This window comes from Kogia breviceps, chromosome 19 (assembly GCF_026419965.1).
Source record: "Kogia breviceps isolate mKogBre1 chromosome 19, mKogBre1 haplotype 1, whole genome shotgun sequence".
NCBI classification, from domain to species: domain Eukaryota; kingdom Metazoa; phylum Chordata; class Mammalia; order Artiodactyla; family Physeteridae; genus Kogia; species Kogia breviceps.
The window spans coordinates 19,506,249-19,534,020 of NC_081328.1; the positions used below are offsets into that span (position 1 = coordinate 19,506,249).

A 27,772-nucleotide genomic window follows, 5' to 3' on the forward strand; every position below is an offset into this window, starting at 1 on the left:
CTTTTGTGTGTGTGTTAAAATACACAGCACAAGGGCTTCCCTGGTGGCGCAGTGGTTGAGAATCCGCCTGCCGATGCAGGAGACACGGGTTCATGCCCTGGTCCGGGAAGATCCCACATGCCGCGGAGCAACTAAGCCCATGAGCCATGGCCGCTGAGCCTGTGCGTCCGGAGCCTGTGCTCCGCAACGGGAGAGGCCACAACAGTGAGAGGCCCGCATACCGCAAAAAAAAAAAAAAAAAAAAAAAAAAAAAAAAAAAATACACAGCACAAAATTTACTGCCAGGCACTTTTATTTTGGATTTTTTACATTTTTTTAATTAATTTTTATTGGAATATAGTTGCTTTACAATGTTGTGTTAGTTTCTGCTGTACAGCAAAGTGAATCGGCTATGCATATACTTGCCAGGCACTTTTAATTCCCTGCCACATCCAGAGTTTCATGCCTCCCAATGTTTACCTAGGATGTTCCCCCTCCTGTTTACCTGTCCCACCCAAGGTCTGACCAGCTCCTAGCCAACCTCTACAACCTGGCTCTGAAATCAAGCTATTGTCCCCGAAGCAGTGTAGTGTAACAGTTAACATCGTGGGCTTTGAAATCAGACATTGCTGGGAGAGGGTTGCTGCTATGTCACTTGTCAGTTATGCCACCCTGGGCAACTTACTTGGCTTCTCCATGTCTTGGTTTTCTGCTCTGATCGATGGCGATAATGATTCATACTAACCAGTAGGGTCAAGGTTAGGATTAAATGAGATAATGTATAGAAAGCTCTGGGCACATAGTAAGCGCTCCAAGTAACTTGAAACTCTTGCTTAGTTGGAGTGAATCATACCATTTGCAGTGTTACTGCTCTGTCCCTATTTACACCTTATTGTAATCTTTATACATCTGTCTTCCCTTCCCTGTACTGTGAGCTTTTCGATGTCAGGATTGTCTTTTATCTCGGTAGCCAGTACCTAAAAGGTGGTTGTTTATTCATTCACTTATTCATTCATTTATTCAACAAATACTTAATGGTTGAATTAGCCTGGTGGGTCATAGGAAGCCATTGAAGTCTCTTCAAGAGAAGAGAAGAGAAGGGATAATAACCATAAATAGTAAACGTTATATTTAATAAACAAATAGTAAATATTTATTGAGTGTCATGATGTGCCTGGAATGGCACGAGGCAGTTTCCATACATTATCTCACTGAATCCTCAAACTCTCTGAGGAAGGTAGTATTGTTCACATTTTACAAAAAAAGAAACTGAAGCCTGGGGAAAAGAGAGCATAAAATAGTATTTGAGGAAGATTATACATCAACCCACAGAATGTTAGCACTGGTAGAGTCCTCTGAGATCAACTAGTCCTGACTTTGTAAACCTTGAAAACAGAAGCCCATAGCGGGAGGCTAATTGCTCAGGTGGTGGCAGCGTCAGGGGTAGAACCTGGCTCTCCTGGCCCCATCCCAGTACGCTTCACGTTGCATAAGCTACATGCTGCCTAAAGGCGGGCCGCAGAGCTCTGGTGATAAAACAGGACTGAGCGAGAAGGAGCGTTTGTGAGGACACAGCCCGGCAAGCATCTTACACTTGCTGCTGTCTGCCCTGCAGGCCTGAGGAAGATCCTGAAGGTAGTGGGGCAGGTTCCAGATCTGCCGTCCTGCTTGCCCCTGACTGACAACACCCGAATGCTGGCCTCTATCCTCATCAACAAGCTCTATGACGACCTGCGCTGTGACCCGGAGCGTGACCACTTCCACAAGATCTGCGAGGAGTACATCACGTGAGTTTCCTGGAGGGTCGAGTAACCGAAAGTGTAGAACCGGTTGCTTTAAAGCCGGTAAAGAGGCAAGGCTGGTGGAAAGGAAAAGTTTGCTTTATTTTGGAGGCTGGAAACCTGGGGGTGGGAGGAGGGCAGACGCCTGTCCAAAAGCTGACTCCCCCCACCGCCCCACCAGACAATCAGGGGGCAAGAGCTTTCATAGACAGAGGGAGGGGGCTACAGGCAGAAACAGCACAGTCAGCTCTGACAGTCATCTTGAAATTAGTCATGCAGTGGTTGGATCAGCTTCATCTTGATTGTTTTAGGTACAGGTAGTCTTCCGTTCCAGGATCAGTTTGTTCCCATTTCTTTGAGGTCAGTTCTTGGAATTGTGGCAGCTTATGTCATGGCTACAGCCTGGTCATCATGTAGTTAACTTCTTCCACCTGGTGGAGGTTTCAGTATCTATAAGACAGCTCACAGGATACGGCTCAGAATATTATCTATAGCCCTTGAAGGGAACTAAAGCCCCTGGACTTTGCTTAATTACTATTTTTATTTGGTCTCTTTGACTGCTTTCCTCTGTTTCTGCCTTTTCTCACTTCTCTGATTAATCTTGTTTGGCGAAAGGTTTTCCACAGACTAAAGCCAGGCGGAGGACATGGTGGGGGAAGGACCATAGGGTCCTGCTCCGTTTCCGTCAGGCTCTGTATTAGTCATTGATGGCTGTGTAACACATTACCCCCAAATTTAGCAGCTTAAAACAAGAAGTATCATGTGTTATCTCACAATAGGACAGCGGTTTGGTCAAGAGTCGGCTGGGTAGTTCTGGCTTTGGGGCTTAAAAATGACAGTCACATGTTGGCCTGGGCTGCCGTCCTCCAAAGGCTGGACTGGGGCTGGAAGATCTGCTTCCAAGATGGCGTGCTCAAGTGGCTGGCATGCTGGTGCTGGCTCTTGGTGGGAGGCCACGGTTCCTCCCCATGTGGATCTCTCCTCGTGGTAGCTGGCTTTCCCTCTCCTTTATTCCAATGATCCTCATACTTGGAAACTCTTCAGATTTCTGGGCCCCCCACCCCCACCCCATGATCCAGTAGTCTGGGTTGTGGCTCAGGAAGCTGCATGTTTAAAAAGCACCAGGTGAGTCTTGGAAGGGTGAAGACCCTGCCTTCACTCTGCTTTCCTTTCTCTATTCCACGGGTTGGCAAACTTTTCCTGTAAAGGGCCAGAGAGTAAGTTTAGGTTTTGTGGGACACGTAGGTCTCTATCACAATTTTTTTTAAATTTAAAAAACCTTTAAAATGTAAAAACTGTTCTCAGCTTCCTGGATTGGGGTCCCAGCGAAGTTGGCTCCATCCTATAGCTTCTCCTGGTCCTGACTTTGTGTCACTTAAAGATCCTCAGGGCTTCTCCGGTCTTTTTTGACCTCAGCTTCAGCGTCCTGGTAACTTATCTCCCAGCCAGTCCCCGTTTGAACGAGGACCCCTCCTGGTCAGACTGTACATGCTGCCTCTGAGGTCACCTGACACCGAGTGGGTAGGGTCACCGCCTTCAACAAATCATGCCTGAGGCTGCCACCCCCCTCCCCCCTCCAGGGAGGTGCTTCATCAGGGGCCAGGGGCTGGGTGGAGGTTCAGGCACCAGCTGGCATAAGGAACCAGTTTAGAGGGCAGACCCCAACTAATTATGCAAGGCTGGTTCCCCGGCACCGAGTGGGAAGGAGATGAGGCACAGGACACGGATTGTCAGAGCTGGAGGGGCGCCCGGAGCTCCCAAGGCTGTTCCCCCTCCCCCAGAGGGACTTGTCCAGTTACCCAGCCAGAGGCAGATGTGGGACCGGAGCCCAGGTCTCTGACTCTTGCTCCATGCTCTCTTCTTTCTTTCTTTTTTTTTTTTTTCAAAAAAATTAATTAATTTTATTTTTGACTGCGTTGGCTCTTCATTGCTGCACGTGGGCTTTCTCTAGTTGCGGCGAGCGGAGGCTACTCTTCATTGCGGTGTGTGGGCTTCTCATTGCGGTGGCTTCTCTTGTTGTGGAGCACGGACTCTAGGCACACGGGCTTCAGTAGTTGTGGCACGCGGGCTCAGTAGCTGTGGCTCGCAGGCTCTGGAGCACAGGCTTAGCAGCTGTGATGCACGGGCTTAGTTGCTCTGAGGCATGTGGGATCTTCCCGGACCGGGGCTCGAACCCGTCCCCTGCACCTGCAGGCGGATTCTTTTGTTGTTGTTGTTGTTGTTGTTTTTGCGGTATGCGGGCCTCTCACTGTGGCCTCTCCTGTTGTGGAGCACAGGCTCCGGACGCACAGGCTCAGCGGCCATGGCTCACGGGCCCAGCCGCTCCGTGGCATGTGGGATCTTCCCGGACCGGGGCACGAACCCGCGTCCCCTGCATCGGCAGGCGGGCTCTCAACCACTGCGCCACCAGGGAAGCCCTGGCAGGCGGATTCTTAACCACTGCACCACCAGAGAAGCCCTGCTCTCTTCTTTCATTTATACACATCTGCATTTGCACTCTGCACATCTGCCCTGACTCCCCACATCAAATCAACCTGGGCAGATCACGGAAGGATCTGAAGGTGTGTCACCTTTGATGCCCTCATACAGAGATCCTTCCGTAGAGTAGATGATAGTAGATTTTGAAAGGAAGGCAGAAACTTCCGGCTCTTCTAGTCTACCCCTCACCCCCGACTCGTTAGGGCAAGGGACTGGACCAGACAGGGGATTGACTGGCTCAGGCTACATCGTGACTCAGCTACATGGCAGAGTCAGGTCGTGCGGCAGGCATCATGGTAGCCCTACTGTGCTGTGGTGTCTGCTGTCCTGTCTCACTAGACACCCCAGCTTCTGCGAAGCCTGTTGGCTGACAGCTCTCAACTGTCACCTCTCTTTGGGGACTTGCCTTGGCTGAGGACAGCTGTTCACCCTTCTCAGGGCAGCCAGCATCCAATGACATGTCCCTCACCCCAACTTGGAACAACTTTGAAGGGTGCCTCGGCTCTGGAACTCTTCGCAAGCTGAGGCTTTGTCATGACCGCATCTCAGTCCGGTGCCTCCCTCCATCCAGGCCTAATTTCTTCCCTTTCCCAACAGGTGTTGATCCCAAGAGCTCCCCCAAATAAACTTCCTGAGTGTCAGTCCCCATCTGAGTGTGCTTCTTGAGGAACACATCTATTACTTCATTTATCCCCATTGTAACTCTGAGAAGTAGTAGTACTATCCTCAGTTTCCAGATCAAGAAGCTGAGGCTCGGAGAGATTCAGTGAATTGCCCCAGGTTACACAGCACGTGAGTGGTGGATCTAGGATGCAAAAACAAATCTGTCTGTGCCCAAATGTCACACTGCTCCCACTCCCCTTGGCCAGTTCTCTTGACCACGCTGGCCCTCTGTTTTAGGGGCAAGTTTGACCCCCAGGACATGGACAAGAACGTGATTGCCATCCAGACGGTGTCAGGGATCCTACAGGGCCCCTTTGACCTGGGCAATCAGCTGCTGGGACTGAAAGGAGTGATGGAGATGATGGTGGCTCTGTGCGGCTCAGAGCGTGAGACGGACCAGCTGGTGGCCGTGGAGGCCCTCATCCATGCCTCCACCAAGCTCAGCCGCGCCACATTCATCATCACCAATGGTGTGTCACTGCTCAAAGAGATCTACAAGACCACCCAAAACGAGAAGATCAAGATCCGCACGCTGGTGGTGAGTGTGCTGGGTACCAGACACTGTGCCGGGCATCAGGGACACCAGAATGAATGAGACGGGGTCCCTGTCCTTGAGGAGACCACGCCCTAAGCGCCCAGATCCACCCACAGGTCCCTGCAGATCGGGGTGGGGGGGGATAAGCAGGAGGCTGTGAGAACATGGATTCAGGATGGGGGACCCTGCCATGTAACCCTAACAATGATCTCCTTGATGCTTTTGAACGACACAAACACTGATGAGCTTTTTTTTTTTCTTTTGCGGTACGCGGGCCTCCCACTGCTGTGGTCTCTCCCACTGCGGAGCACAGACTCCGGACGCACAGGCTCAGCGGCCATGGCCCATGGGCCCAGCCGCTCTGCGGCATGTGGGATCTTCCCGGACCGGGGCACGAACCCTTGTCCCCTGCATCGGCAGGCGGACTCTCAACCACTGCGCCACCAGGGAAGCCCCACTGATGAGCTTTTGTCCACCAAGTAGTTTCAGTGCAAACTCCAAAAACTCAGTTTGTTTCCTTAATCGGTTTCTATATAGCACAGTTAAACCTGCTGCATTGTTTCCATTTTCATTTTATAGAAGTAACTTCCTTTTTCTTGACAGCAATTACAGTGAAGATTTGAGTCACTGATCTGTTTGTTTGTGGGTTTTATTTGGTTCATATCAATTTAAAAAGACCTAATTTTAGCTTCTGCCATTGTGAGTTTTCTCTTATGGAAGACATTTTTTTTTCCTAGCAAGAGTCCAATTTTTCCTGGGTAAAAATCTGCACAGCTGAATCTGCCCCCCAACAAAAATATGATTTCACAGCCAGTTTTTGTGCCATAAGTTTTATCGTTGTGGTTACAGATATGGTTAGTATTATCCTGTGCTGATTTTTCAAAATGACAGACACAAAACATCTACGTGGGCAAAATGGTGGGGGAAAAGGGTAAGTTGAAAACCTCCAGCTTTGTGGGCATCTACCCTAACCTGGAAGCCTCAGGGAAGGCATCTCAGAAAGGTGACAACTGTCCTGAGTTCTGTAGGATGCAGAGAAGTTTATCCAGGCAAAGAAAAGGGGCAAAGTGTTCCAGCCGTAGGGACCCGTGTGAGCAAGTCCTTGTCCCCAGGCCTTGGTGTCTCTGATCCTACACATCTCCCCTCCTCCCCAGGGACTCTGTAAACTTGGCTCTGCGGGCGGCACAGACTATGGTCTCAGGCAGTTTGCAGAAGGGTCGACAGAGAAGCTGGCCAAACAGTGCCGCAAGTAAGGGGGTCCTATTTCCCCAAGCCCACCATCTCCTCTCAGGGATGTGTCCTAGTGGATGCCAGATCCTAAAAAGCCGCCCACCTGCTACCCTGAATTGCTTCACTCTTGCCCCAGTCCCAGCACCCTTGCCTCCCCGCCCCCAGGTGGCTGTGCAACACGTCCACAGACACCCGGACCCGGAGATGGGCAGCGGAGGGCCTGGCCTACCTCACGCTGGACGCCGACGTGAAGGATGACTTTGTTCAGGACATCCCTGCCCTGCAGGCCATGTTGGAGCTGGCCAAGGCAAGTGTGGCCCTGGCCTCTGGCCTCAGGATCTGCTGGATTCAGGCTCACGGGGCTGTCTGCTGAGCGTGGGAAATTACACCCCCCACCCCGTCCTCATCCTGACTCTACCCCCTACTCTTCCCGTAAACCTGGGTTGGTCATTTCCCTCTGTCTGGCCCTCATCTTTCCTGACTGTAAAATGGGCTCACAACTCTTTATGCCTTCCAGGCAGTGGGAGGATGAATAAGATGAGGGTATTTTTTTCCTGAGACGCCCACCTCCCCCACCCAGTGAGTTGAGGTTTTTGAGGGACCGAGGGGCAGTACCTGGCCTCTTCTGGGCCTCTCCCTCCTTCCCAGTCCTTCCCAGATGCCCTTCCTCCTCTGCTGGGCCACCTCCCCCCCCCACCCCCCACTCTTTGCCGCCACTAAAGGGTAGAAGTGTGGGAGGGAGTTTCCACCAAAGGATGTCCAGCTCCCACCCTATCCCACCGCAGTCTGATGGAAAGCCTACGGGACTGGGCTTTTGAAAGGGGCACAAAACACAGAGCGCACTGAGAGGACTCCCGTTCGTGCTCTGGGGTGCTCTTGAGGGGAGCAGAGCCTGTGTGAGCAGAGCCGGTTCCTCTCCCTCGGGGCCACGCCAGCCACGCTCCTCCCAAACCAGCCTGCCTGTGAGGGAGCCTCTTGGAGGCTGTGGTTTGTTCTCAGGTTTCCTTGCTGCCTGTCCCCTCCTATCCCCCACCTCCTGCCTCCAGACCCCGGACAAGACCATCCTGTACTCGGTGGCCACCACCCTGGTGAACTGTACCAACAGCTACGACGTCAAAGAGGTCATCCCTGAGCTGGTGCAGCTGGCCAAGTTCTCCAAGCAGCACGTGCCCGAGGAGCACCCCAAGGTGGGGAACGGGATGGCCGGGAGGGGAGCTGTACCACCGGACCGCCAGAGAGGTGGGAAGGACAGTTAATTATGTTCACCCTGCCTGTGTGTCTGGGAGGATTTGGTGGAAGACGCAGATAAATTGAAGAGGATCATGGTCAGTTTCCCCCACTAGGTGGCACTTGTGTATCTTCTTAATGTTAATGTTCTGTGGAGGGGGAGAAGGAATCGACAATTTATAGTCAGAGAAACCAAATGGAGCCAGGATGAACGTTTTCCAATTTATGTTGATTTCATGGACATCTGACAATTAGTTGTATTTCATGTTTTCCACATTTATACAAATTTTATTTTCTGGGATATCTGGATTTGGGGATATGGGTGTTAAGTACAAATAATGAGAAGCGGAGGACGGATGATCGGGGGCAGCCCAGGTGTCACAAATCCCCTTGGGACCCTCCCCACAATGATTCCCTGCACACAACGGCATACTTTGTATGTGGTTTGTATATGAATATATATGCATTGTATTTCCAGCCAATAAAACATTTAGATTTTTTAAAAACTGACTAAATATAACCATGTTGCAAAACAAACACAAATGTGACAGTAGAGAAAAGAAAATAGCTACTTGCAATTACATCATCTCCCTCTGAGCACTATTGTCATTTTGGTGTGTTATATCACCTACCAGAGACTCTTTATTTCTGTGCGTTTAAAAAAAAATAGTTATAATCAGGGGACCTCCCCGGTGGTCCAGTGGCTAAGACTGTGCTCCCAATGCAGGGGACCCGGGTCCGACCCCTGGTCTGGGAACTAGATCCCACATGCTGCAACTAAGAGTTCACATGCCGAAACTAGAGATCCTGCATGGCTCAACTAAGACCCGCGCAGCCAAATAAATAAATAAATAATTTTAAAAGAAAAAATAACAGAAAGTGACAATCAGAATGTAGTTATTGTTTTGTACCCAATTTGGGGAAAATATATGTTTTCCACACTGCTATGTCGTTCTCTGAATCATTTTTTAAAGCTGCATAGGATTTCACGCAGGTAAGGGTATATAGCTTGTTCTGCCACCATGAAGTTCTAATGTGGCTTCTAGAGATTGCCTCTTCCCAGCCACCCTGAGGATTCTCTGTAGAGACTATTCAAGCCTGGGGCTGACCCAATCCACTGTTAGGTCAGCTTTATCTGCTCTCTCTCTCCTCCCACCCCTGCTTACCCACCCTGCCCCCATGCATAGCCTAATGGAAAGCCAGCCTTCTGCAAGAAAGTAACATCTAGGTCATCTAGGGTTTTGGATGATCTTCCTTCTCTTTCGGGATTGATTTCCTTGCCATCTTTTCATCTCCCCAGGACAAGAAGGACTTTGTGGACGTGCGGGTGAAGAGGCTTCTGAAGGCCGGCGTCATCTCAGCGCTGGCCTGCATGGTGAAAGCAGACAATGCCATCCTCACTGACCAGACCAAGGAGTTGCTGGCCAGGTACGGCTGCAGCAGTTAAGGGCTGGGGTCTGAGGGCCTGGAGGCAGGAGGCTGGGTGGGGAGATAGAGATGGCGGGGGTGGGCAGTAAATGAGGGAATGAGCCATTAGGGGCCTGAAGAGGAGGCTGACGGGGATCAACACTGAAAAGTGACACGGCGGGCAGGTCATCACAGGGGCAACTTTGCACTGGGAGGAAAGAGGTCACTGTCCATTCTGGTGACCTGGTTCCCAGGCCCTGAAATGCCAAAGATGAAAGGCACAGTTTCTGTGCAGCCTGATGGGAGGCACACAGGCTCACAGTTACCACACAACGCGGCAGGTGCCATGATGGGGGACACACAGAGGGCCGGCTGGAGCGCGAGCGGTGGCACCCAACTGGCCAGACTGGAGGGTAGGTGGGTAGGCAGCTAGTAAGGCCTCCTGGAAGATGTAACAACTCAGGGGAGCCCTGGAGGAAAGAAAGGAGCCACTCACATGCAGCAGAAGGGTTCCAGGCAGAGGGAACAGCGTATGCAAAGACCCTGAGGATGGAGGGAGAATGAGTGAATGAGGATGGGGTTCTCCAGGGATATGTCTGGAGCATGGAGTGCACAGGAGAGAGTGGTGCTAGATAAGACCTGAGAGGACGGCAAGGGCCAGAACATGGTGGTCCCGGGGTGCTTCCACGTGGAAGAGTTTCTCCTGGGTGGTGGGCAGCAGGGAGCCATTTGGTATCTCCCTAAACAGGGATGGGGACGCTGTTTGCAGCTACATCTGGCCTCACTTCCTCCCCAGCCACTTATGTCCATGGCAGTATCTTCCCAAGGTTAGTTCTGGGGCACGTGCTCACTAGTAGCACTTCCCAGAGTTTCACTGGGCCTGCTGATGCCTGGGAAGAGTGTGCTCATGCACTGCATGTCCTTTATGCTTGCTCTCCAGGGTATTCCTGGCACTGTGTGACAACCCAAAGGACCGAGGTACCATTGTGGCTCAAGGTGGTGGCAAGGTACATTGGGTGGGCTAAGGGGTCCTTGCCATCCTAGAAGGTGCTTCACTGGGGAGAAGCACACTTGTGTATGTGTGTGTATGTCTGCATGAGTGTGTCTCTCTCTGTGTGTATGTGTCTCTGTGTGTGTCTCTGTGTGTATGTATGTGTCTCTTCATTTGTGTATGTGTGTGTCTCTTTGTGTGTGTGTGTGTGTGTGTGTGTGCACGTTCTTTGCCTGGCCCAAGAATAATGCATCCCCTGCCCCAACCCGACCTCTGGAATACAGTCATTAAGGTATCTGTGCTGTCGGTGCCTAAGTCTATGAAGTGTCATGGGATTTACTGTGGAATCCCATTTATCCTCCTTGTTACTGGAAGGAACCCTGGTGCAGATAGAGACCGTGGGCTTTGTTATAGAAGGCTTGTCATAGAGTCCTTGCTTGTCCCCTTTTTAGCTGCGCAACTTCGGGCAAATTAATCTCCCTGAGCCACAGTTTCCTCATCTGTAAAATAAGGGAGAACATCACACACTCACTTTGCAGAATGTCACAAGGATTAGAGAAAATACACTTAAGTGTTGGCTCATAGGAGGTGCTCAGTGAATGGCCGCTATTATGATTAGGTTTGACTTAGTCAGAAAGTAAAAAATGATTTATTTTTATTTTTCCAAAAGCCACATGAACGTATGGATGGGTGGGGAAGAGGGCGAGCGAAGATCTCCACGTGTGCTGGGAACCAAGGGGAGTGAATCCGTGATTAAGAATTTAACTGTTTTCCATGATGCTCAAGAGTTGACTCTATTACAGAGTCTTCCTGAACTTCTGATGGAACAGACAGCAGTTGGAGAGGGACGCTGGGGAGAGAGGCCTCTGTATATTTGTGACCGAGGACTGACTGTGCCCTTTCTTGCAGGCCCTGATTCCCCTGGCTTTGGAGGGCACAGACGTGGGCAAGGTGAAGGCAGCCCATGCTCTAGCGAAGATCGCTGCAGTCTCCAATCCGGACATTGCCTTCCCTGGGGAGCGGGTGGGTGATGGGGGTGGTAGGGTGGTAGTGATGGGAGGAGTCTGCTCCCAGGGGCCTTTCCCCTTGTCACCCTACCCCTGGCCTGGGAGGGGGCGTGGTGCTGTCACAAAGAGGGCCATGAATTGGAGGTGCGTGGATCCCAGGCCTGGCTCTACCTCTGACGAACAAGGCCGTCCCCTTGGAAACTCAGTTATCTGCGAAGTAAAGGAAATAATCCCGCCCCTCAGGATCATTGTGAAGATTGAATCAGACAATGGGTGGGCACGTGCGTACATGACCGGGGGGACATGGTCTCCACCTGACCACTCCTTGACGCCTCCCCCAACAGGTGTACGAGGTGGTGCGGCCCCTTGTGAGTCTCCTCGACACACAGAGGGATGGGCTCCAGAACTACGAGGCTCTCCTAGGCCTCACCAACCTGTCTGAGCGGAGTGACAAACTCCGGTGAGTGGGGCGTAGAGGGAGCAGGGGTGGAGAGAGGTGTCCCATGAAGTGTTGGTGGAAATGTCACAGGTACCGTGTGTGCTCTTCTCTGAGGACAGGCTCGAAGGCAGTGGGTAGAAACAACCGTGGAAGGGATCTGAGCTAGCACTTGGAAGGACCACAGTGAACGTGCAAAGCCAAAGGAGACTGGAAAGGCATTTCCTTCTGAAGTAGTAGAAAAGATATCAGGTGGATGCATGGGGATAAATGTCCCCACGCATCCCCGGAAGCAGGGGGATGGTGGGATTGGGTTGAAATTCTTTTGATTGCAAGTGGCAGAAAGCTCAACTCCAATTGGTTTAAGCACAAAGGGAATTTAATGACTCCGGTCATTAAATTCACTCATCTGGGATAAACCAGATTCAGGTGTGGCTTGATGCAGGGGTTACAAAGCTGTCCTAGGTCCTACACCTCTCCACGTCTTCTGTCTGTATTGTGTTAATTTTCAGACAGGCTCTTACCCTCTCTCATGATCACATGAGGGTTGCTGCAGACTTCACATCTTCTTGGCTTCATCTCCAGCAGGAGAGAGAAAGACATTCCCCAGCAATAATACAAAAGAATCTCCAGCTGGGTGACATGTTCATCCCAGACCCTGTTGCTATGGCCAGGATGCTGTGCTATGTCATTGGACGCCCCTCCTGGAGCTGGGGGTGGGATTACTGCCATCTAAACCATGCTGGCTGAGGATGTGGAATGGCCCTTGGGTGGCCAAAACCCCAAATGCTCATTACAGAGGACTCAGCAGCCTCTCTTCTTCCACCCCTCACACCCTAGGCAGAAGATCTTTAAGGAGAGGGCCTTGCCAGATATTGAGAACTACATGTTTGAGAACCATGACCAGCTGCGGCAGGCAGCCACAGAGTGCATGTGCAACATGGTGGTGAACAAGGAGGTGAGGGGGCTCAGGATGGGAGTGGTCAAGGCATGGAGAGTCGGGCCACAGGTCAGGGCCTGGCGCTAGATTGGGGGCTGTTACGGAGGTTATTAAGGCAACATTTTGTCAAAGAACCCAGGAATCCCTGAATCTTTCCTAGAGGAGAGCCTCCCTCCCTATAGGGACCCCGAGAGGAATATAATGCACAAAGGAGACAAAGGAAAATACACAAAGTAATATCATCCCTAGCTGTGGCTTTGACCCCAAAGCTTGGGCTGGATGGTGTAGAAGTCCCATTTCCCCAAGTTATTTACTAAATAATCTCATAGCAAAAAATATATGAGGCCAGGGCCTCTTAGACATCAAGAGAGGCTAGACCACTTGCACCTGTGGAAGCTCCACATATATAAAAAAATGAAGAAATGCAAAAACAGTTACAAACGATTATAGAATATGTTAAATGTTAACATTTAAGGAACGATCACTGTTTCCATAGAAACTGCAATGCACTGTAACTGTGTTCGTCACAGAATAATTATAGGATTTGTAAAAATGAAATGAATTCAGAGCACGTCAATGGCTTCATGGTCTGCTACTGGGATAAATTATCACCATATGATGAATGAATGTCTCCTTCTTTCCATCCTGGCAGAGCACTGCTGTGCCTGTAGGTAGAACCTCATCAGAGGTAACAACAGGGTTGAAATCTGAGGCCCTTTGTTAACATGACAACCAGGGCTAGTGGCCGAGTGTGAGACCCACTCTGTTGCCCCTCAGTTCTTAACTCAAGTCTTGGATGTTCTCACTGTTACTGGAGGAAAACCTGATCCATGAAAGCCTTTTAAAGTCAAAAGAAATAAAGCTACCACAGTCCACCAGGGAGCTGGCCTGAGGCTGGGCTGGGGGCCTGGCAGCCACGTGGGAGAAGAGAGTGTATCTAAAGACAGAGGAGGGGAGAGTGATGGGATCGGGGGCAGCCTCCCCAGCGGGGAGCCCCGGCTGCCACAACAACCCGAATCAAAATGAACAGTGGTCCCAACAGGAAAGAAGTTCATTTCTCGCTCACATCATTTCTTGCTCACATCGGGATCAGGTGGCTCGCTTCCAAGCAACGACTTAGGGATGCAGGCATCTTCAATCATTAACTATACCCCCCGCCTCCAAAAAAAGAACTGCCTCTCCCTCTGCCACCTTAAGAGTGGTCTCCATTCAGATGGGGAATGGGGAGACAGACCACAGGAGAGACCCCTGTAGTGCTCCACCATGGTGGCCTGGAAGTGACACACATTACATCCATTCATGTTCTGTAATGAGAATGAGGTCATGTCCATATTTAGTGCAAGAGATGGGGAATGCAGTCCGTTTGGGGCAGCTGCTTTCCAGTCACACCTGTGCCCCATGAAGGGACTGTGCTATCACTATACTCTTACCTCTGAGGGCCACTGCTCCAGCTTGAGGGAGTTGTAGGTAGAGGTTTATAACCTGGGCAGCTGTGACCTTTGACCCCTCTTGGCATTCCCCTTCTAGGACACCTCACCCAACAAAATGTCCTTAAATTTAACCAACCAGATTTTACTATAGAGCAGAGGGATGGGGTGGGGGTCAGTGTGCTTTCAGACATGTCAGGGCCCTGGGGCCCGGGAGGCTCTTCTCCTGGCTTTTGGGTGCTTGGGAAGCCTCATGCCTCACCTGGTGAATGGTACAGCAGCTCTTGAGTACCATGTAAACTACCCAACTGTCTGCTGCTCTTGCCAAGCCTCTGTGCCTTCAGGGACTGCAAAGTCATTTAATGGCAGACCCTGAAGGTCCATCTGTTGTGAGAGAAACAGTCCAGTCTTCCCCAAAGGGAAGAGAAACATGGCTCTTCAGGCAACATCTACCCTTCAGGAGTCTGTGCCTGCCCTTTCCCCAGGGGTGGAGAGCTGAATGCAGACAGAGGTGACAGTGAATGCTGTACAAGGAACCCCTTATTCTCTTTAACCTTTTAGCTGGAGGAGTCTGTAGTACTTTCATCTAGCTAGTCAGAGAAGACTTCCTGGAGGAGGAGGTGTCATGGGTGAGCTGCTCAAAGAAAAGCTCTGAGGGATCTTGGGTCAGAGAATATGGCTCCAGATGCATCTTTCCCTCTCCAGGCTGGGCAGGTGGTGGCATTTTTCTCTGAGCCATGTACCCGCCTCCCATAGGTACAGGAGAGGTTCCTGGCTGATGGGAATGACCGGCTGAAGCTGGTGGTGCTGCTCTGCGGGGAGGATGATGAGAAGGTGCAGAATGCGGCCGCAGGGGCCCTGGCCATGCTGACAGCAGCACATAAGAAGCTGTGCTTCAAGATGACTCAAGTGGTGAGAGTGGGCCCTAGGGACTCTGGGGAATCCCCCCACCCCCAGACCACACTGCCCTGTATGATCCTCTGGGGGGAGGCCAGACCCTGTATCTGTTCCTACCACCTAAAGAGAGGAGAATCATCTACATGCTTTGACCCCTTACACTCATTATTTGGGCTCCCTAAGTGTGCTAACTCACTTTGGTGGTGCTTACGAGTCATTACTTAAGAATAATGACAATAATAACAATAGCACTAACTACTGCTGTGGAGCCCCTGAGCTCCCCAAGAGAAGAATGGACGTGGTTGGGTTACCATCCACAGTTTGGCGAAGAGGCAGCAGATTCTCTTAAATTCACGTGATGACCAGACCCTTTGTGGGACCGTGGCCATCTCAGCAGGTGTAATGAGAGTGATATTGACATAGCCAGCCACAAACAAGGGGATGCAAAATGAAACTTTCCTTATTTCACCAAACTGAACTTAGTTTGTGGGCACCATATTCACTGATGGTGAAAAATGTAAACATCTCAAACAAAATGTAAACATCTCAATTCAAATATATTAAAGCAAGTCTGCTTTACAGGCAGGCTCTTTTAGATTGCCAGCTTAAGGCAGGTGTGTGTGTGTGTGTGTGTGTGTGTGTGTGTGTGTGTGTGTGTGTGTGTGTGTGTGTGTGTGTGTGTGTTCTCTACATTCCATGGGGGCTTATGCTGTCCTGGCACCAGGGGAGGGGTCTCTCTCCTAGATGTAGCTCATCCTGCTTGGTCCCTGGCCTTCATCACTTTCCCTAAGGCTAGTTTTTCAAAATTATAAGGTGTGTAAGAGTCACACGGAGGGCTGGTTAAAACACTTTCCCCAGATATTCTGACTGAGTAGATCGGAGGTGGGGTGCTTCCAGCCTGGGGACCACAGGCTGCTGACCTAGAGCAGCTTCTGCTGAAGTTACTGGTCACACAATCCTGTCACCAGGCCCCGCAGGGTGCTCTGTGACTCCTCCACTTACTGTGCTCCAGGAGCTGCTCTAAGTGCTTTGCACCTATTATGTCATTCCGTCCTGCCAACAACCCTGTGCAGTGGGCATGGTTATTAGCCTCGCTTACTGATGGTGAAACCGAGCTCAGAAAAGTAATAGCCCAACACCACAGAGCCAGTTAGATAGGAGGGGACTGGGATCCTTAAGGATTGCAACCCACTCGTGGCCACTTCTTCCATCTTCCCAAGGGGCTCAGAAATCCTGGCTGCATTCCTGTCCCAGGGAGTGGCAGGCACTAGACCCATGATCAATTACGCATCAGCATAAAATCTCTCCCTGAACCCTACCTACCACAGCTAGCTGAACTTTCCTTTCCTTTCCTGGTGGCAGGATACAGTGCAGAGTTTGCAAAAGTCTGCTTAGAGGCTCAGAAGCAATAATTTGCCTTTTCTTCCTCTCTGTATCTGTGTCCCCATCTGATAGCGGTGTATGTAGAAAGGTTATCTGTGCTAACTAGTGGAGGGTAATAGGTCTGAGGAGGCAAAGGGGAAATTGTTGGATTAGTTCCTAAAATCATCATTCCTGTCCACTTCTACTTGATGGGCTCTTACTATGCTCTAGCCATCATGCTAAGCTCTTTTCATGTGTCATATCATTAGATCATCACAATATTATGAGGTAAGGTAACAGATGAGGCTCCTGAAGCTTGGAGAGGTTAAATAATTTAGCTAAGGTCATACAGCTGGTTAAGTGGCTGAGTTGGGACCTGAACACTAGTCTCTCTGACTCCAAAACCCATACTGATAACTATTCTATTCTGTGTCTGTTGAATGTTGTAGGTGTCAAGCCTCCTGGTTCTATTCTCAGCTCCATTTCTGTCTCCTGGGGGTGATCAGAGTGGTCTAGAGTCCTGTCTCCCCCATGTACAGTAGCTGGGCTGCTTCACAACTGGGAATGGAGGAGAGAGATGGAGGAGGGGTGGAGGAGAGGATACACTCCAGACTCCAGTGTTAATTCCAGTTGAAGTCAGGGCTGGTGGAGTGCATGCCTAGGGCATGTCTCTAAGGGCACCTGGGTTGGCAGAAGCAGGTGTTGTGCATGTGTCCAGGGTTAGACTCCTCCTTTCTGAACACCCTCCATTCCCATTCCACTCAGGCATGCAGTGGGCCTGTCCCTTTGCTTCTCAGGATGCTTAAAAATTAAATGGATGTGTGGATGTTTATTCTCTACTATTTCCATATGTGTGACTATAGCTAAGTTACTTCCTCTCCCTGAACCCCAATTCCTCCACTTATAAAATGAAAAGGATTGGATTATTTCAAGTTCCTTCTAGTTCTTCAATTCCTGCCCTGGTCCTGGTAAGGAGATGGGCATCACCCAGCTAGTCCCAAGGGGCTCAAGTGGGCATATGCTGAGTCCCATATAGATAACCAGATGCATGCTTGTCCTTTCAGAGCTGAGGATCTGGGCCTGGCCAAGGCCTTCTGTTTATCTTGTCCAAAATCTCCTTTCTCCGTCCCCCCACTGATTCCTCCAATCCTTCCTTATCCTCCTCCCCACCTTCAGACAACTCAGTGGTTGGAGATCCTACAGCGGCTTTGCTTGCATGACCGGCTGTCAGTTCAACACCGGGGCCTGGTCATTGCCTACAACCTGCTGGCGGCTGATGCTGAGCTGGCCAAGAAGCTGGTGGAGAGTGAGTTGCTGGAGATCCTGACTGTGGTGGGCAAACAAGAGCCGGACGAGAAGAGGGCAGCAGTGGTTCAGACAGCTCGGGAATGTCTCATCAAATGCATGGATTATGGCTTCATTAAACCAGTGTCTTAGGCGCCCAGAGGGATGCTGGGGCTGCTCCTGTTCTGTGCAGAGTTCTGAGCTAAGAACTCCTGGGGTGTCAGTTCAGCTAGGGATCATAGCAGCGACAGGACTTGTTTGTCCCCTAAGTTGTCAATCTCCCCCTTTGCTCTAGGAAAGTTTGCATGTTTCATTAGCTCTCTTGTTCCTTATATCTGTCATGTTCCCAAAATTCCTAGAATAATTTTCATCTGTGATTAGGAAGACAGGTTGGATAATTCTCTCTGCACCCATTTCAAAGGCCAGGATAATGGGCTGAAGTTCTTTATATTTTGGAAAATGGATTGTGTGGTAAAGTAGGAACTAACAGGTGTGTGAATATAAACGTTAGTGCTGGTATATCTGGATGCTGATCTGTGCTGGTTTTTATATCCTCTCTCCCATGCTGTTTGAATAAGGCTGCCTAGAACTGCATGTTTCAGCTGTAGTGCCCTGTCCCAGCCCCATGTCCATTCCCATCACTCAACTATGATGGAAGTACAGTTTATGTTCAAGAGTATGACATGATTTTTGCAATTTGCTTGGGTAAATCTTCTAAGCAAGATGGATGTGATGAATATAAATAAGATCGACTCATAGTACTTTAAGCAAAAAAAATTTAAAAATTCATTGGTTCATATATCTTGTCAATGCAGGGAAAGGTCTGACATTGTTAGAACCAGGGCTCAAATGTTGTCATCGATATTCTTTTCTGTGTGAGGGCTTCTATCTCTCTGTCATCCCCTGTGTCATATCTTGGTTTTAATTTCCTGTGGGTTGGGCTTAATTTCTGGCACGCTCTTTTCATGTGGTGGGAAAGATAGTGCCCAGAAGCTCCAGACTTCCCCGTTTGTTTGTTTTTTTGCCCCGTGGTTTGTGGGATCTTAGTTCCCCGACCAGGGATTGAACCCTGGCCCTCAGCAGTGAAAGTAAGGTGCCCTAACCACTGGACTGCCAGGGAATTCCCACATAGTTGTTATAGCTCATAATAACAGAAGAGACGAGAGAGGACCATTCTTAATAACCCATCAAAATTCCCAGAGATAACTCTGATATGTGTAGCTTGTATCACATTTCCATATATCACATTAACAGCATGAAGAAGAAAAATAATATGATTTTTTCAATAGATGCAGGGAAAACATTTGATAAAATTAAACAACTCATGATAAAAAATTCCAGTAAACTAAAATTAGGAGACTTCATTAGTCTGATAAAGATTATCTACATAAAGGCTACAGCCTAAATCATATTTAATGATCCCCCTGAGATTAAGAATGAGACACGGGACGTCCCTGGTGGCGCAGTGGTTAAGAATCCTCCTGCCAACGCAGGGGACACAGGTTCAATCCCTGGTCTGGGAAGATCCCACATACCATGGAGCAACTAAGCCTGTGTGCTACAACAACTGAGCCTGTGCTCTAGAGCCCACGAGCCACAACTACTGAAGCCCACATGCCTAGAGTCCATGCTCCACAACAAGAGAAGCCACCACAATGAGAAGCCCGTGCACCACAACGAAGAGTAGCCCCTACTCGCTGCAACTAGAGAAAGCCTGCGTGCAGCAACAAAGACCCAGCACAGCCAAAAAAAAAAAAAAACCATAAAATAATACTTGCTATTACCAATTCTATTTGGCTTTGTACTAGAGGTTCAAGCTAGTACAATAAGGCAAGAAAAGGAAATGAAAAGCAGAAAGATTGAAAAGAAATAAAACTTTCAAATTATTCACACAACAGTACTGTACATGTATACATGTACATGTGTACAGAAAAAATTTACAGATAAACTCTTAGAAATAATAAGTGAATTTAGATACAAGGTCAATTTACAAAAGTTAATTTTATTTCTGTATACCTGTAACAATTAGGAAATTAAAATGTAAAAGATGCTGCCATTTACAATAACAAAAACTACATCAAATACTTAGGGACAAATCATGTGAAAGATGTTGAAGGATTCTACGTAGAAAACTATAAAATATTATCGAGAGAAATAAAAGAAAACCTACATAAATGAGAGATATTACCATGTCATGGATTGGATGACTCAACATTAAATTGGGGATGTACATTCTCTCCAAACTGCCATACAGGTTCCATGAAATGCTCATCAAACCTGAGCCTTTTGGGGGACAGACTGATAATTATTTCTAAAGTGTATATGAAAATGCAAATAATCCAGAATACTTGAGCAAACTACTTGAACAGGTATGTCATAAGAGAGGCCAATAAGTATATGAAAAGATGCTCAACCTCACTAGTCATCAGGAAAATGGAAAATTAAAGTATTATGAGATGCCACTATAGACATTAGAATGGCTAAATATTAAAAACACTGACAAAAATCAAATGTTGGTGAGAATGTGGAATAACTGGAACTCTTATACATTGCAGGTGGGAATGTAAATTACTACAACCACCTAAGAAAATGTATTTGGCAGTATCCCTAAAAGTGATAAGCAGTACCCACTAAAATAGCCAGCAACTCCTAGGTACAGAGTCAACAGAAATACATACTTATGTACGCCAAAACCCATGTACTATACAATGAAAGAAAACATTTTCAATCACAGCTCTCAAGTGCAAATAACTCCAATGTCCATAGAAAAGGATAAATTCTTCCATCCTCATACAGGAGAAGATGATACACCAATGAAAGTGAACAAACTACTGCTACATACAACAATATGGAGGTAACTTACATAACATTCAGTGAAAGAAGCTGCACCTAACACCATGTACTGTATAGTGAATGATTCCATTTGTATAGGTTCAAAACCAGGCAAACTAGCCTATGGTATTCAAAGTCAGGACACTGTTTACAGTACTTTTAGGGAGAAAGGAGTGGATAGTGATGAGGAGGGACCATAAGAGAGCATCTGATTTTTGGTCTGGATGTGTTCACTTTCATCAAACTTATGATTTATGCACTTTTCTGTATGTTGTTTCATTTTTAAAGACAATTTACAAAGTAAATATTTTTCTCTCAAGAGTGTGAGGATTGGGCTTCCCTGGTGGCGCAGTGGTTGAGAGTCCGCCTGCCGATGCAGGGGACACGGGTTCGTGCCCCGGTCCGGGAAGATTCCACATGCCGCGGAGCAGCTGGGCCCGTGAGCCACGGCCTCTGAGCCTGCGCCCCGCAACGGGTGAGGCCACAACAGTGAGAGGCCCGCATACCGCAAAAAAAAAAAGTGTGAGGATTACATAAAAGAATAGATCTTAAGCACCTGGTTCGTAGCATATGAATACTCAATCAGTTCCCTTCCTTTCATCTTATTAATATTCCCTGTCCCAACTGATGGATCTTTACTTCAACAGGTCACTTAGGGGAACAGGGGACTGGTGAGTAAGCCAGTTAACATTTGCAAATTCACCCAAGGAATGGCGGACACCTGGCCTCAGCGTGTTTGGAAACAAGGGTTCTTGGCCGGCGAGCTGGCAGTGGTGAAAAGCAATAACATCTGTTCTCCGAGATTCCAAGGCGGAGTGGCCGCAGGGCGCCAGGTGAGAGGCCAGGTTGGAGCTGGTATTGTACTAAACCACCCAGGAGCCCCCACGGTGCTGCTTACTCTCCCAGGAAGTGCGGGCTCCCATTACATCTCTCTTAGTTCCCCAAAGCAGGGATGGAATCCTCGTCCCCTGCATTGGAAGAGCAGAGTCTTAACGACTGGACCGCCAAGGAAGTCCCCCCATTACCTCTCTTTGCAGCCTGCTTCCCTCACCCTTCGCCTTCTTGGGCCTGTTCGAGTGTCTGGGCCGGGCCGTGGCGCGTGAGTCTGGCACATCGCCAACGCCCAGAAAATAGTGCTTGATTTTGTTTCCTCTGAACCGCAAAAACACCTGCACTCGTCACCATCTGCAGTCAAATTCCAGCGCCTTGGGGGAGCTAAGAAAGTTTGCCTTAGACAACACGTACGCTTTAAGAATTTCATCAATAAGGAAGGAGGGAAGGAAAGGAGGAAGGGAGGGAGGGAGGGAGGGAGGGAGGAAGGAAGGAAGGAAGGAATTAGGAAGGAAGGAATTAGGAAGGAAGGAAAGGGCGTGGTCTTTAAGAATCTGCCTGCTGATGCAGCGGACGCGGGTTCGATCCCTATTCCGGGAAAATCCCATACGCCAGGGAGCAACTAAGCTCCTGCGGCACCACTCCTGAGCCTGCGCTCTAGAACCCGCGAGCCACAACTAAGGAAGCCCGTGCGTCTAGAGCCCGTGCTCCGCAAGAAAAGAAGCCACCCCAATGAGAAGCCCGCGCCCTGAAACGACGAGTAGTCCCTGCTCGCCGCAACTAGAGAAAGCCCCTGGGCAGCAACAAAGACCAAATGCAGCCAAAAATAAATAAAATAAAAAATTTATTTTAAAAAAAGAGCGGAAAAGTGTACTTTTGCAGAAGTGGAGGCTCGATTTCCTACCTCCTTCTCGCCCCATCGCTCACACTCACCTCCTTCTCCCGGCGGGGAACCTGGGCGCATCTGGCAAATCAAACAGGCACCCACCGGCTGGAAGCACCCCGCCCCCCGGACAGCGCAGGGATTGAGGCGTCTTCCCGTGGGCGCAAGAGCCGGAGGTGGGAGGGTGCGGGGACGTGGGGAGGCACAGGGGTCCACCCGCGAGAACCATCGCTGTCGTCCTTCTGGGCGTGGATCCCCGGGCTAAGTAGTTGCTGTTGTCGCTCGGTGCCCCCACCTCCGTGGCGACGTGGCCGGGTGGCGTCCCCCAGCCGGACACAAGGAGCAGACACGGGCGGGAGGCTGGAGCGCGCTGGTGCCTCTACCAAGACACCCGCATGGAGGACGCGCGAGCTGGTAGGGAGGCTCTGCCACCTCCTAGGGCAGATCCTAAAAGACTCGCATCTCCCCAGACCTCCGGAGTCTCATCCACCCCGGATCTAGGAGGATGTGGACGGGGTGCGTCGGGCGCTGCCCCGCCCGCCCCTCTCCTGCCCCCCGCGTGGCCGCTTCCTAGCTCCAGACTCCGCAGAGACTTTCCCAGAAAGGCCAGCGTGGCGGCTCTAAGGGCGGGGCGACCCGGGCAGATGACGGGTTGGGACCCGACCGGAGGGATCCAGATCAATGTCACCACTTGCTTGCACCGAGAAGCACTGAATACTCAGAAAGGAGGGGGCATCTGAGTGATGGAGGTGGGGCTGCGGCAGCCTGGCGGGAGAAGCAAAAAGCACTTTGGACGGACAGGTCCAAGAGCCCTCAGTCAGGCGCAGATCTCCCGAGTTCCTGGACGTCCCTCCTGCTCCAGGTTCTGAGAGTAAGCACAGGCGGCTAATAGGAGCTGCAGAGGCACTTGATGCGCTATAGATGTACGGACAACTTACACCGTACCCTCACGTAGGATTTCATAATCTGTGAGGAGATAATGAAAACGACCTCAGTACAGTAAAATACCAAGTGCCACCGGCAGGGGGATACATTTGTCACCTCCTCCTATTTGGTTCTGCCAAAATGACACTTTGGCACTGACCTTTGAGGTTCTGAGGTCTGTGGGTTTCCCTCTTAGTGTTGAAGTTGAAAACCCAATCCATTGAAACACCAAGGTAACAGACTTCCTCGTGGTTCATAAAATCTTTCATAAAACATTTTATTAAAGATTTTCACAAAACATGAAAGATTTTCAAGGAAACAGCCACACCATGAGCCAAGGTTCTGGGACCCAAGCTAGGTAGGTGAGTTTTGGGTCTTGGGTATGACTAGGTCCCTGAGATCATTTTACCATGGGTTGTGTTCCAAGTGATTGCCTGTGAGTTGCTGTCTTTGAAGTCTTTGTAGATACCAGCTTTGGGTGGTGTGGGCAGGTGCAGATTTCTTCTCCCATCTGCTCATGGTGCGTTTGGGGGCTAGAAAACGAATCCTCTAAGGAAGTGGCCCCCAACCTTTTTGGCGCCAGGGACCGGTTTCTTGGAAGACAATTTTTCCAAAGATGGGGGGAGGGGGCAGGGGGGAATGGTTCAGGCGGTGATGCCAGCGATGGAGAGCAGCAGATGAATTCCTTTGCTGGCTAGCCCGCTGCTCACTTCCAGTCCTGCGGTCAGGTTCCTAACAGGCCCTGGACTGGGTTGGGGAGCCCTGCTCTAAGGCAGAGCCTGAGCCAAGGAGCAAGGGGGGTGCTGAAAGGTGGGCTGAGGATGTTCCCTGGGGTCTGGGAAGGGAAAGTGTTAGGACTCAGTTCAGGATTTATTGGACTGCTCCTACGGAGTTGTTTTTTTAAAAAGTGCCTGTGATACAAACCCCAGAACACCTACTACCCACCCAAAGAGCACAGTTCCCGTGACATTCTGCTTTCTTCCATTTAGTCCCTCTTGGAAATCCACCACCAAGCTTGGACACTTCACCCCAGCGAAACTGTAAGTGTTGTCAGGTTTTCATGCAAGAGTCTTGCTGTAGTGTGAATAGCTGTGACTGATGGATGACTCATAACTATCCGTGGTTACCAGTTACACTGCGGTTGTAACCCCATTCTGCTTTCTGCACAACAAAGAAGTTTTGTAAACATACTCTTTTAAAAAAAGGTAATAGAGGTCATGGGAAAGAATGAAGGAGCTACTGCTGTCACCTGAAGGTGGCAGTGCAGGGTGCATGCTGGCGGGCACAAGGGGAACTGAGTCCCCATAGTTTCTTGGGGATGGGTGAGTTCTGGGTGTCACACCAGTAGGGAAGGTCACCAGCGCTTCCTGGGTAAGAGATGTTCATTTAAATGAAACATAAACTCTCAAACTCTTAAGAAATTGAGCAGAAGCGTAAGTTTTATTATCTCCATGCATGTGGGAGACAGGAAAGAACTCTTCTTCCTTCTGGCTCGAAAAAGCAAATTTGTAAGTGTATATCCCTTCCAGGAAAAAGGTGTCTATTTATTTTTAATTTTAAAAATATTTATTTATTTATTTATTTATGGCTATGTTGGGTCTTTGTTGCTGGGTGCAGGCTTCCTCTAGTTGCAGTGAGTGGGGGCTACTCTTCATTGCAGTGCACAGCCTTCTCATTGTCGTGGCTTCTTTTGTTGTGGAGCACGGGCTCTATGTGTGCAGGCTTCAGTAGTTGTGGCTCGTGGGCTCAGTAGTTGTGGTGCACGGGCTTAGTTGCTCCACGGCATGTGGGATCTTCCCGGGCCAGGGCTCGAACCCGTGTCCCCTGCATTGGCAGGAGGATTCTTAACCACTGTGCCACCAGGGAAGCCCCCAAGGTGTCAATTTAAATGTTATCAGAGCTGTACATCATTTAGTTAACCAATCAGGATAACAGGCTTTTTAGCAGTTAGTGATCACTTTCATAGGACACACCAACAGTCTGAATTCCAGGTGTTCATACATTTCTCCTTTGCCAGAATAGCATTTAGAAAGACAGCTTTCCCAAGGTGAGTGTTATCTGCTTTTTTTGCAGCTCTTAAGGGACAGGAAGACATTATCTGCTTATCTTGCTGATTTTTTCTTCCCCCAACCCAGGTCTGTAATTTTCAGAGCCAAGCACTGCAGTTTCACTAGTTGCTTTGGAAAAAACGAATGCCAGATCCCCCAAACTCAAAAGTTAGAATGTGCAGGGAGAGGTCAGGACGGGATTTTGATTATTTGACTGTAGATCCTGCGGTGTTTTACATTCACAAGAGTGCCAAGAATCTGGGACTATAAAACACAGATTGTATCAGAGACTCAGGTTATATGGGGAAAAAAGCTCCGAAATAGGAGATACATACATTGTCTACTACTTTCCAGATTATTGTAAGAATTTTTATAAAATTAAAAAATAAAAGTTGCACAAGTACATGGTATTGAAAGTCAAATAGTTCTACAAGGCTTATTATAAAATCAGCAGTCTCCTGTCCCATCCCTCTTCCTGCTCCCCAGAAACAATCACTTTAATCTTTCTTTTGGATATACCTTTCTGTAGGTGCAGTTCTGGATTTCAAATGGGTATTATCTATTTACTTCCTGAAGATTTAGTTCAATTACACTCCCTTCCTATCCTCCCCTCCCCATATCCTGCCAATATGCTTATATCAGCATTTTGGGTTAGAACAATATTCAGTGTATACCTTATTATGACTCTTTTCACAACTGTGCTAGGTGATACACTATGTGTGCATTTCATTTCTTGTACAATTTTCTGCTTTGCTCAGGATTTATAATCATCTTACTTTAAAATTTTAAATTTATCTAATTTATCTCCAAATTCTCTGCCTCATACAAGGAATCTTTTTGTTGTTGCTGTTAATCTAATACATTAAGTATACTATCAATTAACATCAATTTTGTATCCTCAGGACATATGCCCACTGAGCCCTTTGCCCTGGGATCCTGACTGGGGCCTCTCTAGGCTCACTCCCAGAATCTCTCTTCATGTGTATCCAGGTTTTTTTGGCCTTTGTTTTGTTTTGTTTTTCATTTCCCTAGGGTTAGATACTTGTTTCCTGCATTGAGCTGCTTGCAGAAGTATAGTGTGGAAACAGGGCCAGGGCAATGCTTGGAGCACGGGAGTTACCCTGTATGTGCTTTAAAAATCTCTCCAATCCATTTAGTTTTTCAAATTTCTTGGTTTATACTTTGATGAAACAAAATCTCTCTTTATTTTTAGAAAAAATGTCACCTATCACCAAATTATTAATGTTTCTTTAAGCCTAAAGGGATAAGAGATGGTGATATGGTCTGCTGACAATCCTTTGACAAACAAGACTCAAGAGCTTTTATGCATGGAAGAGAGCTTCCAGTTTGAATATAGTTACTTTACCAATGAACTAACATGAAATCTGTTTAAATTAAAGGTTCCAATACATGGGAAAAGACTTTAATGCTTTGAAGGCTAGATGTTTCAAACGGGACTTTTTTTTCCCTAGTAGCTCCACTACACTTTTTTTATTTGGCCGCTCCAGACGGCTTGCGGGGTCCTAGTTCCCAATCAGGGATTGAACCCTGGCCTTCGGAAGTGAAAGTGCGCAGTCCCAACCACTGGACCGCCAGGGAATTCCCTATTATTATTATTTTTTTAATGGGACGTTTTCTAAATAATCTTCAAGCATCCTTTGTACACAAGATGGCCACAAATATAACTTTTCACAAAGGGGAATTCTGTTAGACAAGTGTATATGATTGTGAATGCTCTGGCCTTCATTTACCTACAGACTCTGAGAATTTACCCACCATGATATCCTGACACACACTACCTTCTTCTGAACCAGCCTCTTCAAGGTCACTGATGATGTACAGTTTTCTCTATACAGTTTACCAGTGTCATTACGTTGCTGTGCTCCTTACCAGGCACTTGACACCCCACCTTGAAACACCCACATCCCTGGGCTTCCTTGATATAACTCTCACAGTGTCTTGTTCATTTTTTAAACTGTGTTAAAAAAAACACATAAAATTTACTGTTTTAAACTGGACAGTTCAGTAGTGTTAAGTATATTCACATTGTTGTGAAACAGACCACAGCTTTTTCATTTTGAAGAACTGAAACTCTATACCCATTAAGCAACTACTCCTCATTCCTCTCTTCCCCAGCGCCTGGCAGCCACTATTCTATTTCTGTCTCTCTGAATTTGGCTACTCTAGGTACCTCATATAAGTGGAATCATACAGTATTTGTCTTTTTGTGATTGGCTTATTTCACTTAGCATAATGTCATCAAGGTTCATCATGTTGGAGCATGTGACAGGATTTTCTTCCTTTTTAAAGCTGAATAATATTCCATTGTATGTATTTACCACATTTTGTTTATTCATTCATCTGTTGATGGACACTTGGGTGTCCACTTCTACCTCCCAGCTATTGTAAACAGTGCTGCTATGAACATGAGTGTGTAAATACCTCTTCAAGATCTTGTTTTCAATTCTTTTGGGTATATACCCAGAAATGGGATTGCTGGATCACATGATGGTTTTAACTTTTTGAGGAACCTATGTACTCTTTTTCATAGGCCTGTACCATTTTATAATCTCACAAACAATGCAGAAGGGTTCCAATTTCTCTGCATCC

General features: G+C 48.5%; 1 protein-coding gene across 5 annotated transcripts in view; it reads left to right on the forward strand.

Annotated features, from left to right (window-relative positions):
* The window catches only part of UNC45B (unc-45 myosin chaperone B), a 31,273-nt gene extending 13,110 nt beyond the window's left edge, over nt 1–18,163 (forward strand). For all 5 annotated transcript variants that reach the window (XM_067021790.1, XM_059048624.2, XM_067021791.1 and 2 more), the window contains 12 exons: nt 1,595–1,766; nt 5,139–5,439; nt 6,591–6,685; nt 6,832–6,973; nt 7,713–7,853; nt 9,194–9,321; nt 10,241–10,307; nt 11,201–11,314; nt 11,643–11,758; nt 12,575–12,692; nt 14,858–15,013; nt 17,537–18,163. In XM_067021790.1, the coding sequence (XP_066877891.1) occupies nt 1,595–1,766; nt 5,139–5,439; nt 6,591–6,685; nt 6,832–6,973; nt 7,713–7,853; nt 9,194–9,321; nt 10,241–10,307; nt 11,201–11,314; nt 11,643–11,758; nt 12,575–12,692; nt 14,858–15,013; nt 17,537–17,797 (1,811 nt within the window). In that variant the 3' untranslated portion in view covers nt 17,798–18,163. The remainder of the gene's footprint in view (nt 1–1,594; nt 1,767–5,138; nt 5,440–6,590; nt 6,686–6,831; nt 6,974–7,712; nt 7,854–9,193; nt 9,322–10,240; nt 10,308–11,200; nt 11,315–11,642; nt 11,759–12,574; nt 12,693–14,857; nt 15,014–17,536) is intronic.
* The last annotated feature ends 9,609 nt before the right edge of the window (nt 18,164–27,772 follow it).